General features: G+C 38.1%; 1 protein-coding gene across 2 annotated transcripts in view; it reads right to left on the bottom strand.

Annotated features, from left to right (window-relative positions):
- The window catches only part of WNK3 (WNK lysine deficient protein kinase 3), a 156,693-nt gene that overhangs the window by 113,307 nt on the left and 26,879 nt on the right, over positions 1-16,507 (bottom strand). For both annotated transcript variants that reach the window (XM_007446476.1, XM_007446477.1), the window contains exons 3-7: positions 11,846-12,018; positions 10,850-11,070; positions 9,872-10,029; positions 6,348-6,436; positions 2,742-2,961 (exon numbers count right to left, since the gene is read on the bottom strand). In XM_007446476.1, coding sequence (XP_007446538.1) covers positions 2,742-2,961; positions 6,348-6,436; positions 9,872-10,029; positions 10,850-11,070; positions 11,846-12,018 — 861 coding nt within the window. The remainder of the gene's footprint in view (positions 1-2,741; positions 2,962-6,347; positions 6,437-9,871; positions 10,030-10,849; positions 11,071-11,845; positions 12,019-16,507) is intronic.

Raw genomic sequence — 16,507 nt, 5'->3', positions numbered from 1 at the left:
AAAAAAAAAAAAAAAAAAAAAAAAAAAAGATGTCCCATCCTAATCCTCAAACCTGTGAATATGATGAGACAGCACTCCCATTATTGAGCTATACACAATTGACCTTAAGACAGAAAGATCTGGGTGAGCCTTTTACCAGCTAGTGAAGGATTAAACTTGCCATTCCTGACTTTGAAGATGGAGTGGGGGCATGTGAAAGGACTGAAGAACAGTCCCTAGGAGCTGAGAGTGACCCCCGGCTAACAGCCAGAAAGGAAATGAAGACCTTAGTCTTACAACTGCGTGGAACTAAACTCTGTCAACAACCTGGTTGAGCCCAAAAGCAGATTCTCTCCCAGAGCCCCCAGCGAAGAGTCCAGGCCACCAAACCTTGATTTCAGCCTGTGAGACTCTAAGCAGAGAATCCAGTAAAGCCTACCAGGACTTCTGACCCACGGAACTGAAATAATAAAAGGGTGTTGTTTTAGCCCACTAAATCTGTGGTACCTTGCTATGCAGCAATAGAAAACTAATAGTCTCCTACTATTGATCATAAGCAGCCAGCCAATAACCAGAAATAGGAGAAAAGCCTCTAACAAGAAGATGGAGCACAAAACCAACAAAAACCCCCAGCAACTTGGAGAAAAGATACTATGCAGGGAGAAAAAAAGTGTCAAAAACACTCTCTTCACTAAAATTACAGAGAGGTGCCATAATATCGCATCCACAAAACAAAGAACAAGACGTTTACTCTAAAAAAGGAACAGACAAAAAAAAAAAAAAAAATGAAAAGGAACTCTTGAAATTAAAAAGAAGATAGTAGAAACGAAAAACTCAATGGAAGAGTTAGAAAATAAAGTTGACAATGTCTTCCAGAAAGGAGAATAAAAAGACAAAAAGATAGAAAATAGAAAAGAACATTGGAGAAACAGTCCAAGAGGCCAAACATCCAAATAATAGCAGTTCTAGAAAGAGAAAACAAAGGGAAAGAACTCAACAATAAAATACCTTTAAGAAATTTCCCAGAAACTAAAGAATATGAGTCCACTGAGTATCCAACACAGTGGATGAAAACAGACCCCAATCAAGACACACTGTGAAAATTTATAATCCTGAGAAGAGAAGATATTACAAGCTTCCAGAGAGGAAAATATGGATCACATGCAAAAGATCCAGAAAACAGAACATCTTTGTATTTCTCAATATCAATACTGAAAGCTAGAAAATCATGGAGCAATGACTTTAAATTTTTTTAACTGCCAACCTAAAATGACTTAGCCAGCCAAATAATCGATTAAATATGAAGACAGAATAAAGATGTTTTTAATACATGCAAGTCTCAAAGAATTTACCTCCCATATACCCTTTCTTAAGAAGTTGGCAGAGGAAGTGAGCCACTAAAACAAAAGGTAAGCAAAGAAAGAGAAAGACATGGGATTTAGGACACATGAATTCCAATACAGGAGAGAGGCAGAGAAGTCTAGAATGATAGTAAAAAGAAAGATCAGTATGATAGTTATGTAGCAGATGTCCAAGACAATCATTCTAGATTAGAACCATGTGACTAGAAAGATAGGCATGTTAAAGGCTATCATCTCCAAGATACCCATTGTCAATGTCCCATACTCCTTTTATTTATTTATTTTAATTTATTTATTTTTGGCTGCGTTGGGTCTTTGTTGCAGTGCATGGGCTTCTCATTGCAGTGGCTTCTCTTGTTGCGGAGCATAGGCTCTAGGCACACAAGCTTCAGTAGTTGTGGCTCGCGGGGTCTAGAGCGCAGGCTAAGTAGTGGTGGCACACGGGCTTAGTTGCCCCGCAGCATGTGGAATCTTCCCGGACCAGGGCTCAAACCCATGTCCCCTGCATTGGCAGGCGGATTCTTAACCACTGCACCACCAGGGAAGCCCCCATACTCCTTTTAAACCTGAGGACAGAATGCCCAGGTGAGCCTGCCTCGAAGTATCTGGATTTTGCTAATTTGACCACATGCTGCTGAAGCTCATGCACACCCTCCCTCCAAGTACTGCACAGCCTGGATCGGGCATGGACATACATTCCACCCAACAGAAGTTATCTGCTGTCTTCTACTCTTGCAGGGGGAGCGGGTCACGGGGAGATGAGAAGTAGAGAAGTCAGAGGGGCCCACTCCCCGTCAAAGCATATTGTTACCAGACAACTAATTTTTCTGGTCTGCACAACAGCCCTCTGGTGCCCTGACTGTGGTGAGCCATGTGTGTTTCCCTGGACTCACATGTGACCTCACCCTGATGACCTCCCTAGACTCGGCTCTCATAAACTCTTAGGGAAGCTGAAGCCAGACTATGACCTAGAGACTGTTCAGCTTATCCCCTCCTAGGCAACTTCACCTAACAGTAACTTCAGTAACCAGCTAGGTGTGTGTTTGCCACTCCAGTTTTCAAAACAAAATAATATATATTATTTAGGTAAACTGTAATGAAAAGCAAAGGAATGAGTAACACAAAAGTCAGGGTAGATATGACCTGTGGTAATGAGGGAGAGGAACGCAAGTGGGGGAGGGGCACACAGGTAGCTTCTAAAGTTCCAGTAGTGTTCTATTTCTTAACAAAAGTAGAGTTTTACTACTCTTTATACTGTACATACAAATTTAATATACTCTGTTGTAGAGATATATTTCACAAAAAATTTACAATTTAAATAAAGAAAATGAGAGGAAAGAAAGCAATCAGAAGGAGAAAGGAATCAACACTGATACTATAAGGGGAGGGGAAGCCACTTACCATTTCATACGCTACTTCCTCAGGTGTATCTGTTTCTAAATTGAAACTGAATTCAATAGCTTCATTGTCTTTATGCTTGCCTTTCAATTTTTTAGGGTCTTCAACCCAGAGCCTTAAAGCCAGAGATGAATTTGAGCAATCATCTTCCTCCGCTAACTCCACCCTTAGTCCTGTATCTTCAGCAAAAAATGCGTGGTTTAGTAGGTCCCTGACAGACAACCTAATAAACAAAATACAAATCTGTTATCAATTCTTCCAATCATAAACAAGGTATAGAGCACTTAATTAGTAAAATTTGTGTCGAAGTAACAACCTGATTTAAAATTTTCTATTAATTAAACTGTTAATCTGCCTTTTTATAAAAACCAAATCTTATATCCAATTTATTATTACCAAGGATGCAAAGAAATCCCAACTAACATGCATTTGTAGTGATCTTAATTAAGGATTATTAACAGTAACATATCTAGATACTGAAGTTTAACATACGTAAAGGTATGCCTAGAGATAATTAGAGAAGTACTGCAGTAAATGTTAGATGGACTGAGTATCTTCCCTAAGCCACTGGCTTAAGTTACTAAAACTCACACAACAGATCGTTGGCAAAGGAAACTAAAAACTCTTCGAGGTATATAAACTCTAAAGTAAATTAGGAATTCAAACACTTTTACAAATGTTATAAATAGAAGTCATTAACTCTATTAACAATAATCTAGTCAGTGTACTTCACTCTTTAGGGAACGCCATGGGTGAAGCTAATTCAGTTCAGCAAAGTCACATGGTTTTCTTAAAGTATTTAAGTCCAGTATCCTAGGCCAAAGTATACATATAATGGATACAACTCTAGCCTAATATTAGGGATTAACCATCTCTGAAGAGAAACAAGCACAGAGGTTCAAAAGATTCTTTTATAAGCTAGGAGAGTTAATTTCCTTTTCTTTGACCACCTTCTAAAATAGATAAATAATATCTATCTATATTACAGGCCAGTGAGAGCTATAACTGATGTATTCCATAGTTTGTATGTAGAAAGCCCCTCCTGCACTATTTAAAACAGATAAAGCATATTGACAGCACGGTAGCCTGTAAGTTGAGGATTTTCAACCTTCTACATTTTCAGTGATCAAGAGACAAACACTTAACTAAGACAGTTTTATAAAAAAGAACAAGCTTGCTCAGACTAATTAGTCTTAAGGCTAAGGTGAGATGTGTTTAAGAAGGTATAACCAAGTTAATCACTCTGCTTCTAAATGAAAGTTTTGCCTAGATATTTTTACTAAGGAGTAACCACTGCAATAGCAGCAGACAATATCATTCATTAAATACTTATTACTCTGTTAGGTATTTTATATGCATTCATTAACTTTTTTTTTTTTTTGTGGTACGCGGGCCTCTCACTGTTGTGGCCTCTCCCGTTGTGGAGCACAGGCTCCGGACGCGCAGGCTCAGTGGCCATGGCTCACAGGCCCAGCCACTCCGCGGCATGTGGGATCTTCCCGGACCGGGGCACGAACCCGTGTCCCCTGCATCGGCAGGCGGACTCTCAACCACTGCACCACCAGGGAAGCCCAATTATCTTTTTAACTATCAAAATAATACCTATTTTGAGGAACAGCTAAAGTAAGTTTCTCAAGATCACACTGGCTAAGTGTGAGTCCAGATTTGAATCTTATTCTGCTGTGGAAGCCTGTGCTCTTTCCAAAACACTAATGTGCCATAAATCCTTTTGAATATTCCAGTGTTCTTTAGTAATAGATCATAATTAAAATGCTGTACAAACAACAGTCAGAAACCAAACTAAAATGGCTATTTCAACACAGTAGTTTTAGCATAGCTTAAAAAAAAGCATGCCTAAATTACTACAACTCAAAAACAACAACAAAATAAACAACTCAATTTTTTAAAAAGGCAAAGGACTTGAATAGACATTTCTCCAAAGAAGATATACAAATGGCCAATAAGCACATGGAAAGATACTGAACGTTATTAGTCCTTAGGGAAATGCAAATCAAAACCACAATAAGATACCACTTTATACCCATTAGGATGCCTATTAACAAAAAATGGAAAATAAGTGTTAGGGAGGACGCTGAGAAATTGGAACCATCACACATTGCTGGAAGGAATGCAAAATGATGCAGGCTTTATGGAAAAAATATAGTGGTTCTTCAAAAAATTAAATATATTATTACCGTATGATTCAGTAATTCTACTCCTAGGTATATACCAAAAAGAATTAAAAGCAGAGATTCAAGAAGATACTTGTTCACCAATGTTCATGCCGCATTATTCACAATAGCCAAGAGGCAGAAATAACCCAAGTGTCCATTAACAGATGAATGGATAAACAAAATGTGGTGTGTGTGTGTGTATACACACACACACACACACGCACACTAAGGAATAGTATTCAACCGTAAAAACAAAGGAAATTCTGATACATGCTATAACATGGATCAACGTTTAAACACTATGCTATGTGAAATAAGCCAGACGCAAAAGGACAAATATTTTATGATTCTACTTATATGAGGTACCTACGTAGAAGTAGAGACAAAGTAGAATAGAGGTTGGCAGGGGGTGAGGGGAAAGGGAGTGGGGAGTTACTGTTTAAATGGGCACAGAGTTTCTGTTTGGGATGATGAGAAAGTTCTGGAAATAGTGGTGATGGTTGTACAACAATGTGAATGTGCATAATGCCACTGAATTGTACATTTTAAAATGATTAAAATGGTGACTCTTAGGTTATTTATATTTCACCATAATTAAAATATAGAGATATATAGATATAGCCTGTTGGCACAAACACCAAGAATGTTGTGTAATAAAGCTATAATTAAACAGGTTTTATCTTAGTGACTTTTTATATTTTCAGATATGCAACACTAAACTTAGATAGATAACTAATAAAAATGGGAGACAGTCAGTGAAATGCTGGTGGAAATAATTTCTATAAAGGATCTATCACCTTATTAATCATAATCAATAAGGAGGTAAAAATCAAAATACTAACTGAACAGTTTGAGTCAGCAACTGTCCAAAGCTCAAATTAAAGGGAAAAGCTAAAACTAAAAGGAACTGTCCATAAGAAAAATAGAAATTGTGATACAAATAAATCTAGAATACTATTTCTTGAACAAAAATAGCCCTATCAGCTTTACCGTTATCATGACACAGGACATTATGGACAAATAAAAAACATCTGGTGAATTGATGGTTAAATTTTTTCTTAAACTATCATAAAAAACCATTTAAGTACTTATGTGAAGGTGACAATGCAGGAAACTCTCTACTATTTACCAACTGTTAGAAGTAAGTTAACCTGGGAGGGGGGCCCACTGACTGTTAAACTGATGGCTGAAGGTGATCTTGTCACAACACACACAGACAAACACAACCCAAATTTCGGTTCAAGGAAAATTCAGCACATGATATCAGTTTAAAATGGCAAACAAGATGCACTGATACACTTCACTCTAGTCAGTATGGTTTGGATTCCACTGAAAAGTCATACCCAGCATGATTCAAAGGTCAGAAAAAGACCCAGCTCAAGATAAGAGAAAAATTCATCCATCTGTTATGTCATTTCACTATATATGCACCCACCTTTCAGATTTATTTTGACGAATACATCCCTCGATGATTTCTTTCACTTCAGGATCAGTGACTTTATTGAAACTGGCTGGTTTTATACCCTGGAAGAAGAAAAACGGTTTCTAGTCACAAATCAAGAAACTGAAAGCCGAAGCCAACATCATTACTAAAATAATGATTTTTTACCACTAAACCATATTCAAATTTTAAATGAGATAAATATATACACACAGTATAAGTTTAACAACTTTTTGACAAGGATTTTGTCATGCCACTACAAATAACAGTGAAAAATTGTAAATGATCTAAATCTCTAATAACAGAGGTAATATTACATAAGTTATGTGATATACATATATATGCATATGCTAATACACAGAAACTAAACATGTTCTCATAGTAATTAATAATGTGGAGAGTTCTCATGCTGCAACATTAAGTAGGAAAAAAATAGGATCCCAAAATGTACATACAGTATAACCCCAATTAGTAAAATATAATAAACAAGTATTTTTTTGAAATCAGAAAAATCAGTTATTAAAAAACACTTTTAGAAATTCCAAATAAGGGCTTCTCTATCGCAAACATTTCAAATCAATATTTCAAAGTCTTCTAGAATGGCTAGACACAATATATAGTGTTATATATATATAAACTTTTGAGAAATCTATATTATGTTTATCCTTAAACAATACCAAAATATTGAGAGAACCTCAAGCTAATTATCAGGTTCTAGGAATTCAATATCAAATTAATGAGGTCCAGATAGTTCAAAACGTTCTTATAATAACTGTTAGCTGCCTAAATGTACTTATTTTACATTCTGTTACCCTTAATTTATGGGTTTTAGATTTAAAAAATAATACAAGAACATTGCCATCATTTAATAGAAAATTCAAAATTAAGCTATAAGCAGAAAGGTATAATAGAAAAATTATCATGGAATGAGGCAATCTAAGATCTAGTTCTGGGTCTTCACACTACCTCACAGAATACAGAATCAGAAAGCCAAGTACCATATCCTAGATAAATCTGGTGAGATTAGGAGTTAATTTGGGCCTCAAATTCAAGAAGCTTTAGTAGAGATGGAAATCTGAATTGTGATATGGCATTTTTGTGACCTGAATATAAAAGAATAAAATCACCATACAAAAAATGGAATTTTTTATTCTACTTATATAAAAAGCCCTCTTCGACCTTTCCACTGATCTCTTACCCATTCCCCAGCCCTGGATAATTACTGCCTTTCTCTGCTCCTAGGTGAAAATAATTGGGGAGCTGCAACTTAAAAAATCAAGTACTCTTCTATTCTATATGGGACTCTTCTATTTGTGGTTGTACAATATATGGGCCCAAACTAAAAGGGCATTCTAGTCCCATTTCTTTTTCTCAGCTGTTTACTATAGAAATTTTCAAACATACTCAAAAGTAGAAGTCCCATGTAATCATCACCAGTTTCAACAACAAGCATCATTCCTTAACCTCATTTCAGCTAGCTACTCCAACACCACTTTTATCCTGGAATATTTTAAAGCAAATATTGGCACCATGTCATTTCACCCATAAAGTCTCCAGTTTCTATCTCTAACAGATATCATGTCATCATTCCACCTAAAATAATTATCAATAATTGCTTAATATCATCTAAAACCCAATCCATACTCAAATTTTCCAAGTTGTCTAAATGAGGTGTTCTTACAAGTTGGTCTGTACAAATCAGGAGTCAAACAAGGTCCATACATTACATGTATGGTGCAATGGAACCGGCTCATACCAGCTCACAAGAGCCAACTATTACATTTTCAGGAATTGTGCAAGCTGATTATTAAATACATCCATTTATAAAATTTAAATTATATAAACTTACGATTAAATAAATTATATTAAGAGCCAAGGTAATAAATACTGAAAACACAATTCCTTGATTGTTTTACTACGTTTTACTATTACTTATGCTCTTGCAGTTGTTTACATCTTTTGTATCCGTATGGTGGAAATACTATATGAGTGCCACTCTGCACACTTTCTTAACCCTGCATTCAAGTGAGGTCACATTGGTGACTTGAAATCAGTCATGGTGGGAGCACTTACACCAAGGAAATTAGCAAATGCTAGAAATCAGTGCTTTTTCTTTTTCAGAGAATCAGTTGATAAACATTTACCAGCTCATCACTACTTTAAGTCTCTTGTATTCTGTAACAGTCCCTTCCCCTTTTTTCTTTCAGGAAATTGATTTGTTGGAGAAACTAGGTCATTTGTCATATAGAATTCTGGATTTCTTATTGTCTCCCTAAACAAACCTCTAAAGTCAGACTTGAGGTCAAAATCCACCATTACTAGTAGCTGTGTGAACTTGGGCAGGTCACAACCTCTGATTCTCAGGCTCATCATTTCTAAACTGAAGACAGTGCCATCTTGTAGGAATATAAAGATAAAAGCATGTGGCATATATTATGTATTTAAAAATGGTACCTATTAGTATGTTACCTGAAACACTCTAACAATCCCTTTTGTGGCCTACCTTGAGCCATCCAACTGGATATGAAAGGACCTATTTTCAACAATCTTTACACTTTGCTTCTACCTCCCTTACTATACTCCTATTCTCTTATTTTTATAGTTATTTGTGAGTTTATATTACTGCCCTACTAAAAATGTAAGCTCTTTGTAGGTAGCAAACACTTCTTACTCATCTTTGCATTCCTTGTAATTTCTAATGCAAAAAATTACTCATAGCAGGGAACCAAATACTGTATCCATTGAATGCCACTTCATAATCAGGCTTCTAGAACCAGAAGAAATCTTCAAAACCATTTAGCCAATCTTTATTATGTAGCTTTGGAAAATAAGATCCATCTAATAAATACCTAAAAATTCTTTACAAACAAATGGATATAGATGATATATCTGTATATTTTCCCCAAAGATACTAATACAGAGCATTTTATATGACCCCATTTGAGTATAGGTATATAGCATAAATCTAAAGCTTGTTTCATTACAATTATGTTAAATTTAGCACTGCTATACAGAACTAAACCAAAATTAAGTTTTTTGTTTGTTTGTTTTAATTTGGTTTTTCTGTTTTTATTTTTGGTTCTGTTGGGTCTTCGTTGCTGTGCGTGGGCTTTCTCTAGTTGTGGTGAGCGGGGGCTACTCTTCATTGCGGTGCGCGGGCTTCTCATTGCAGTGGCTTCTCTTGTTGCGGAGCATAGGATCTAGGCACACGGGCTTCAGTAGTTGTGGCATGCAGGCTCTAGAGTGCAGGCTCAGTAGTTGTGGTGCACGAGCTTAGTTGCTCCGTGGCATGTGAGATCTTCCCGGGCCAGGGATTGAACCCGTGTCCCCTGCATTGGCAGGCAGATTCTTAACCACTGAGCCACCAGGGAAGCCCCCAAATTAGGTTTTTTAAAATTAATTGTTATTGGAATACAGTTGCTTTACACCAAAATTATGTTTGACTAAGTCGACTTCTAAGTTTACTTTACCATGAAATGTGGCAATTTGTGAAGTAAAAAGAAAAAAGTTATACCTACACTAGTTACTTTACGGTATATTTGAGCTGCATTCTGGCACTCAGAATAAGGGTACTCCGAAGTAGCCATTTCTAGCATACACATTCCAAAAGCATAGACGTCCACAGATTCATCGTAGTGCTCTTCATACATCTCTGGGGCCATAAACTCAGGAGTGCCTACAAAATACCACAACCACATTTTTTAAAAAAGAAAGAAAAATGTAGAGAATTCCCTGGCTGTCCAGTGGTTAGGACTCTGCGCTCTCACTGTCAAGGGCCGGGGTTCAGTCCCTGGTCATGGAACTAAGATCCCACAGGCCATGCAGTGTGACCAAAAAAAAAAATGTATCCACTGAGATCACATTCCCTTTGCCATAAGGATTATCTGAGTTAAGTTCTGTTCCCTAAAAGCATATATAAAAAATATATATATATACACATATAATTCCTTAACTTAATTTCTTTAACTTTCCATACTGATGAAGTACAATTTGCACTGTTCAAAATTAGGTAATGATTACCAAAATCTGTTTTTATTTCTATCCTTGTTTTTAGTTATTTAAATTTTTCTGAAGTAGTAAATCCTATTTCTTAAGTCCTCAGAACCTTTCAATAATATTAAATACATCACAAAAGAAATACACTGGGATGTCTCTAAAATCAGTCAATATATAATAGATATTTCAAAGCAAATTCACATTCTAGACCAGGGGCCAGCAAATTTCTCCATAAAGGGCCAAACAGTAAATATTTCAGGCTTTGTAGTCCACATGGGCTCTATCACAACTAATTAACTCTGACACTGTTGTGAAAAAGCAACCATAGACAATATGTAAATGAGTGGGTGTGACTGTGTTCCAACAAAACTTTATTCACAAAAATATGCAGTGAAGCCAAATTTGGCCCATAGGCTGTGGTTTGCTGATCCCCGTTCTAGACATATACAATTTTAAAAATCTGTCTTTACACAACCAACAAACTATAAAATGTTAATCACCAATGACACTTTTAGCAAATGATGTGCGCATTAAGGTGGCTAGTCCTAGATCACCAATCTTCACAGATCCAGTGGGTCCCGTGATGAAAATATTGTCACACTTCAGATCCCGGTGAATAATAGGAGGAGTCCTAGTGTGCAAGAACTGCAACCCCTTTAAAATTTGCCTGCACCAGCTCCTTAAGACCTTTGGTTTCATGACTTTAAATCGTTTTAAGTACCTACACAAAGAAACAAAAACCACATGTAAACAAACATACCTAGCTTACTGTATGAGCACATTAGGGGAAATCATGTAAGCTAGTTGATACTGTATATATTATGATTGCCATCACTGAGTTATCTTCTATTGTCTGTTATGACAAAAAATTATTAAATCTAAAGCCTCATTCTTAGAGAAGACATCCTACTAAGTTTAGCATTTTTAATTCAAAACAAGAATCATTCCAATCAGAGTGACCTTTTGTGGAATGGCATCAACATTTTAAAAACAAAGTCCTCTGTACTTCCTAATAACTGCTTAAATAGAGTCATCAGAGGGTTTAACTATGTAAAATTTTAGTGCACAGATGCTAGGAAACAGAAAAAGTACATCGCACATTTAATAATCACAAATAAGTGGTTATACCATCAAATGAAATACTGTATTCAGAAACAAAACAATAGACTATAATTACATAGTACTGCTCACTAGACATGTGAATCTGGCCACGTCCCCAACCTTTCATCATCTTCTACAAAATGGCATTATATTATCTCTATAATGATTTCTAATTCTAAAATTCTATGATATCCCACAAATATTAATTTCTCAACATTGTATTTTCTAACAAACTTCATTAACATCCAAATTTTTTAACCTGCCCTGAAACATAGTCACTAGATTCAGATTCTAGAAATTCTTTAATCAAGTAGAGTTACTTTACAAACAACTTTTGCGACTCCTGAAAATTATTTCCAAATAAAACTCCATTGGCACTTTCAGGGTCAACTTACGTCTTTAAGGTTCCTGATGTCATAAGTTCAGTCACTAATACAATACATTTCTTTCCTTTTAATATAGACTCCCAGGAATCATAGAATCGAACTATATTGGGATGCTGGAGACCCTTTAACATCTCTGCTTCTTCCTTGAACCTTTGCTGCTCAGCTTTGGTTAATTTCCGGTCCTAAAATGGAAGATCAAGTTCCAAATTAAAGTCTAGAAATTCTCTTGCACATTTCTAACACCACTCAAATGAGTGCTTTATTTATTTATTTATTTTTATTTATTTATTTTTTGCAGTACCCAGTCCCCTCTCCTGCTGCGGAGCACAGGCTCTGGATGCGCAGGCCCAGCGGCCATGGCTCACGGGCCCAGCCGCTCCACGGCATGTGGGATCTTCCCGAACCGGGGCACGAACCCGTGTCCCCTGCATCGGCAGGCGGACCCACAACCACTGAGCCACCAGGGAAGCCCTGAGGGCTTTATTTTATTGTATGTATGTGTGTATGTATGTATCTATTTTCACCTGTCAATTCTTTTCTCATTACCTATATAATCATTGATATTCTTTGTTAGGTGGTTACTTTGACTCCTCTCATACAGCAAAATGCAGCAGTTGTTACATTTCATAACTATGTTCATAACTATGTTTATTTCATAAACCTACCTGCATAATAAATCAATGCCTTGATAAACAATATATTTGATGTTATCTAAACTTTTGTGATAATCATTTCACTATATATACATCTCAAATCATTATGTTGTATACCTTAAACTTCTACATTGTGATATGTCAATTACATCTCAATAAAACTGGAAAAATAAATAATAAATAGTAAGTAAAATTTCCTTTGCTGGAAAAGAAAAACAGTATCTCAAAGTGAGAAAAAGTAAAAAATCAAAACAATAAGAAAGTTTCCCGAGGTGGAGGGGAAGATGGCAGAAGAGTAAGACACGGATATCACGTTCCTCCCCACAGATACACCAGAAATACATCTACACGTGGAACAACTCCTACAGAACACCTACTGAACGCTGGCAGAAGACCTCAGACCTCCCAAAAGGCAAGAAACTCCCCACGTACCTGGGAAGGGCAAAAGAAAAAACAAAGACAAAAGAATACGGACGGGACCTGCACCAGTAGGAGGGAGCTGTGAAGGAGGAAAGGTTTCCACACACTAGGAAGACCTTTTGCGGGCGGAGACTGCAGGTGACGGCGGTGGGGAGCTTCGGTGCCGCGGAGAGTGCAGCAACAGGGGTGCAGAGGGCAAAGTGGGGATATTCCCGCACAGAGGATCGGTGCCGACCGGCATTCACCAGCCTGAGAGGCTTGTCTGCTCATCCGCCGGGGAGGGCGGGGCTGTGAGCTGAGGCTCGGGCTTTGGTCGGAGTGCAGGGAGAGGACTGGGGTTGGGGGCGTGAACACAGCCTGAAGGGGTTAGTGCACCACTGCTATCTGGCAGGGAGTGCGGGAAAAGGTCTGGAGCTGCCGAAGAAGAGGTAAGAGACTTTTTCTTCCCTTTGTTTCCTGGTGCGCGAGGAGAGGGGATTAAGAGCGCTGCTTAAAGGAGCTCCAGAGACAGGCGCGAGCCGCGGCTAACAGCACAGACCCCAGAGACGGGCATGAGACGCTAAGGCTGCTGCTGCCGCCACCAAGAAGCCTGTGTGCGAGCACAGGTCACTATCCAAACCTCCCTTCCGGGGAGCCTGTGCAGCCCGCCACTACCGGGATCCCGGGATCCAGGGACAACTTCCCGGGGAGGACGCACGGCGCGCCTCAGGCTGGTGCAACGTCACACCCGCCTCTGCAGCCGCAGGGCCGCCCCGCACTCCGGGCCCCTCCCTCCCCCGGGCCTGAGTGAGCCAGAGCCCCCGAATCAGCGGCTCCTTTAACCCCGTCCTGTCTGAGCGAAAAACAGACGCCCTCCGGCCACCTACACGCAGAGGCGGAGCCAAATTGAAAGCTGAGCCCCTGGGAGCTGTGAGAACAAAGAGAAAGGGAAATCTCTCCCAGCAGCCTCAGGAGCAGCGGATTAAAGCTCCACAATCAACTTGATGTACCCTGCATCTGTGGAATACCTAAATAGAAAACGAATCATCCCAAATTGAGGAGGTGTACTTTGAGAGCATGATTTCTGATTTTTTCCCCTTTGCCTCTTTTTGTGAGTGTGTATGTGTATGTTTCTGTGTGAGATTTTGTCTGTATAGCTTTGCTTCCACCATTTGTCCTAGGATTCTATCCGTCCGTTTTTTGTTTTTTGTTTTTCTTTAATTTTTTTATTTCTTAATAATTAATTTTAATTTTAATAATTCTATATTATTTTACTTTATCTTTCTTACTTCCTTTCTTCCTTCCTTCCTTCCTTCCTTCTTCCTTCCTTCCTTCCTTCCTTCCTTCCCTCCTTCCTTCCTTCCCTCCTTTAGACAACAAATCATCCCAAATTGAGGAGGTGGACTTTGAAAGCAAGATTTATGATTTTTTCCCCTTTTCCTCTTTTTGTGAGTGTGAATGTGTACGCTTCAGTATGAGATTTTGCCTGTATAGCTTTGCTTCCACCATTTGCCCTAAGGTTCCATCTGTCCGTGTTTTTTAAAATTTTCTTCTTAATAATTAATTTTTAATTTAATAACTTTATTATATTTTACTCTATTTTATTTTACTTTATCTTCCTTCTTTCTTTTTTCCTTCCTTCCCTCCTTTCTTCCTTCCTTCGTTCCTCCCACTGTCCTTCCATCTCTCCCTCCTTCCTTCCCTCCTTTCCTTCTTTCCTTCATTCCTTCTTCTTGCTTTCTTCCTTCCTACCTTTCTTTCTTTCTTTCTTTCTTTCGTTGTACTTCGAATAATTCTTTCTCTCTACTTGTTCTCCCTTTTATTCTGAGCCATGTGAATGAAAGGCTCTTGGTGCTGCAGCCAGGAGTCACTGCTGTGCCTCTGAGGTGGGAGAGCCAACTTCAGGACACTGGTCCACAAGAGACCACCCAGCTCCACATAACATCAAACAGCGAAAAACTCCCACAGATCTCCATCTTAACACCAGCACCCATCTACACTCAACAACCAGCAACCTACAGTGCTGGACACCTTATGCCAAACAACTAGCAACAGAGGAACACAAGCCCACCCATTAGCAGAGAGGCTGCCTAAAATCATAGTAAGTCCACAGACACCCCAAAACACACCACGAGACGTGGACCTGCCCACCAGACAGACAAGACCCAGCCTCATCCACCAGAACACAGGCACTAGTCCCCTCCACCAGGAAGCCTGCACAACCCACTAAACCAACCTTAGCCAATGGGGACAGACATCAAAAACAACGGCAACTACGAATCTGCAGCCTGCAAAAAGGAGACCCCAAACACAGTAAGATAAGCAAAATGAGAAGACAGAAAAACACACAACAGATGAAGGAGCAAGATAAAAACACACCAGACCTAACAAATGAAGAGGAAATAGGCAGTCTACCTGAAAAAGAATTCAGAAAAATGATAGTAAACATGATCCAAAATCTTGGAAATAGAATAGACAAAATGCAAGAAACATTTAACAAGGACCTAGAAGAACTAAAGATGAAACAAGCAATGATGAACAACACAATAAATGAAATTAAAAATACTCTAGATGGGATCAATAGCAGAATAACTGAGGCAGAAGAACGGACAAGTGACCTGGAAGATAAAAATAGTGGAAATAACTACTGCAGAGCAGAAAAAAGAAAAAAGAATGAAAAGAACTGAGGACAGTCTCAGAGACCTCTGGGACAACATTAAATGCACCAACATTCGAATTATAGGCATTCTGGAAGAAGAAGAGAAAAAGAAAGGGACTGAGAAAATATTTGAAGAGATTATAGTTGAAAACATCCCTAATATGGGAAAGGAAATAGTTAATAAAGTCCAGGAAGCACAGAGAGTCCCATACAGGATAAATCCAATGAGAAATATGCCAAGACACATATTAATCAAGCTGTCAAAAATTAAATACAAAGAAAACATATTAAAAGCAGCAAGGGAAAAACAAGAAATAACAAACAAGGGAACCCCCATAAGGTTAACAGCTGATCTCTCAGCAGAAAATCTGCAAGCCAGAAGGGAGTGGCAGGACATACTGACAGTGATGAAGGAGAAAAACCTGCAACCAAGATTACTCTACCCAGCAAAGATCTCATTCAGATTTGATGCAGAAATTAAAAACTTTATGGACAAGCAAAAGCTGAGAGAGTTCAGCACCACCAAACCAGCTTTACAACAAATGCTAAAGGAACTTCTCTAGGCAAGAAACACAAGAGAAAGAAAAGACCTAAAATAACAAACTCAAAACAATTTAGAAAATGGAAATAGGAACATACATATCGATAATTACCTTAAATGTAAATGGACTAAATCCTCCCACCAAAAGACAAGATAGGCTGAATGGATAGAAAAACAATACCCATATATATGCTGTCTACAAGAGACACACTTTAGATCTAGAGACACATACAGACTGAAAGTAAGGGGATGGAAAAAGATATTCCATGCAAATGGAAACCAAAAGAAAGCTGGAGTAGCAATTCTCATATCAGACAAAATAGACTTTAAAATAAAGACTAATAGAAGAGACAAAGGACACTACATAATGATCAAGGGATCGATCCAAGAAGAAGATATAACAATTGTAAATATTTATG

The sequence above is a fragment of the Lipotes vexillifer genome, unplaced genomic scaffold (assembly GCF_000442215.2).
Source record: "Lipotes vexillifer unplaced genomic scaffold, Lipotes_vexillifer_v1.1 scaffold624, whole genome shotgun sequence".
Taxonomy (NCBI): domain Eukaryota; kingdom Metazoa; phylum Chordata; class Mammalia; order Artiodactyla; family Lipotidae; genus Lipotes; species Lipotes vexillifer.
The sequence above is the reverse complement of the archived record's forward strand: the minus strand, read 5'-3'. Positions and strand labels throughout refer to the sequence as shown.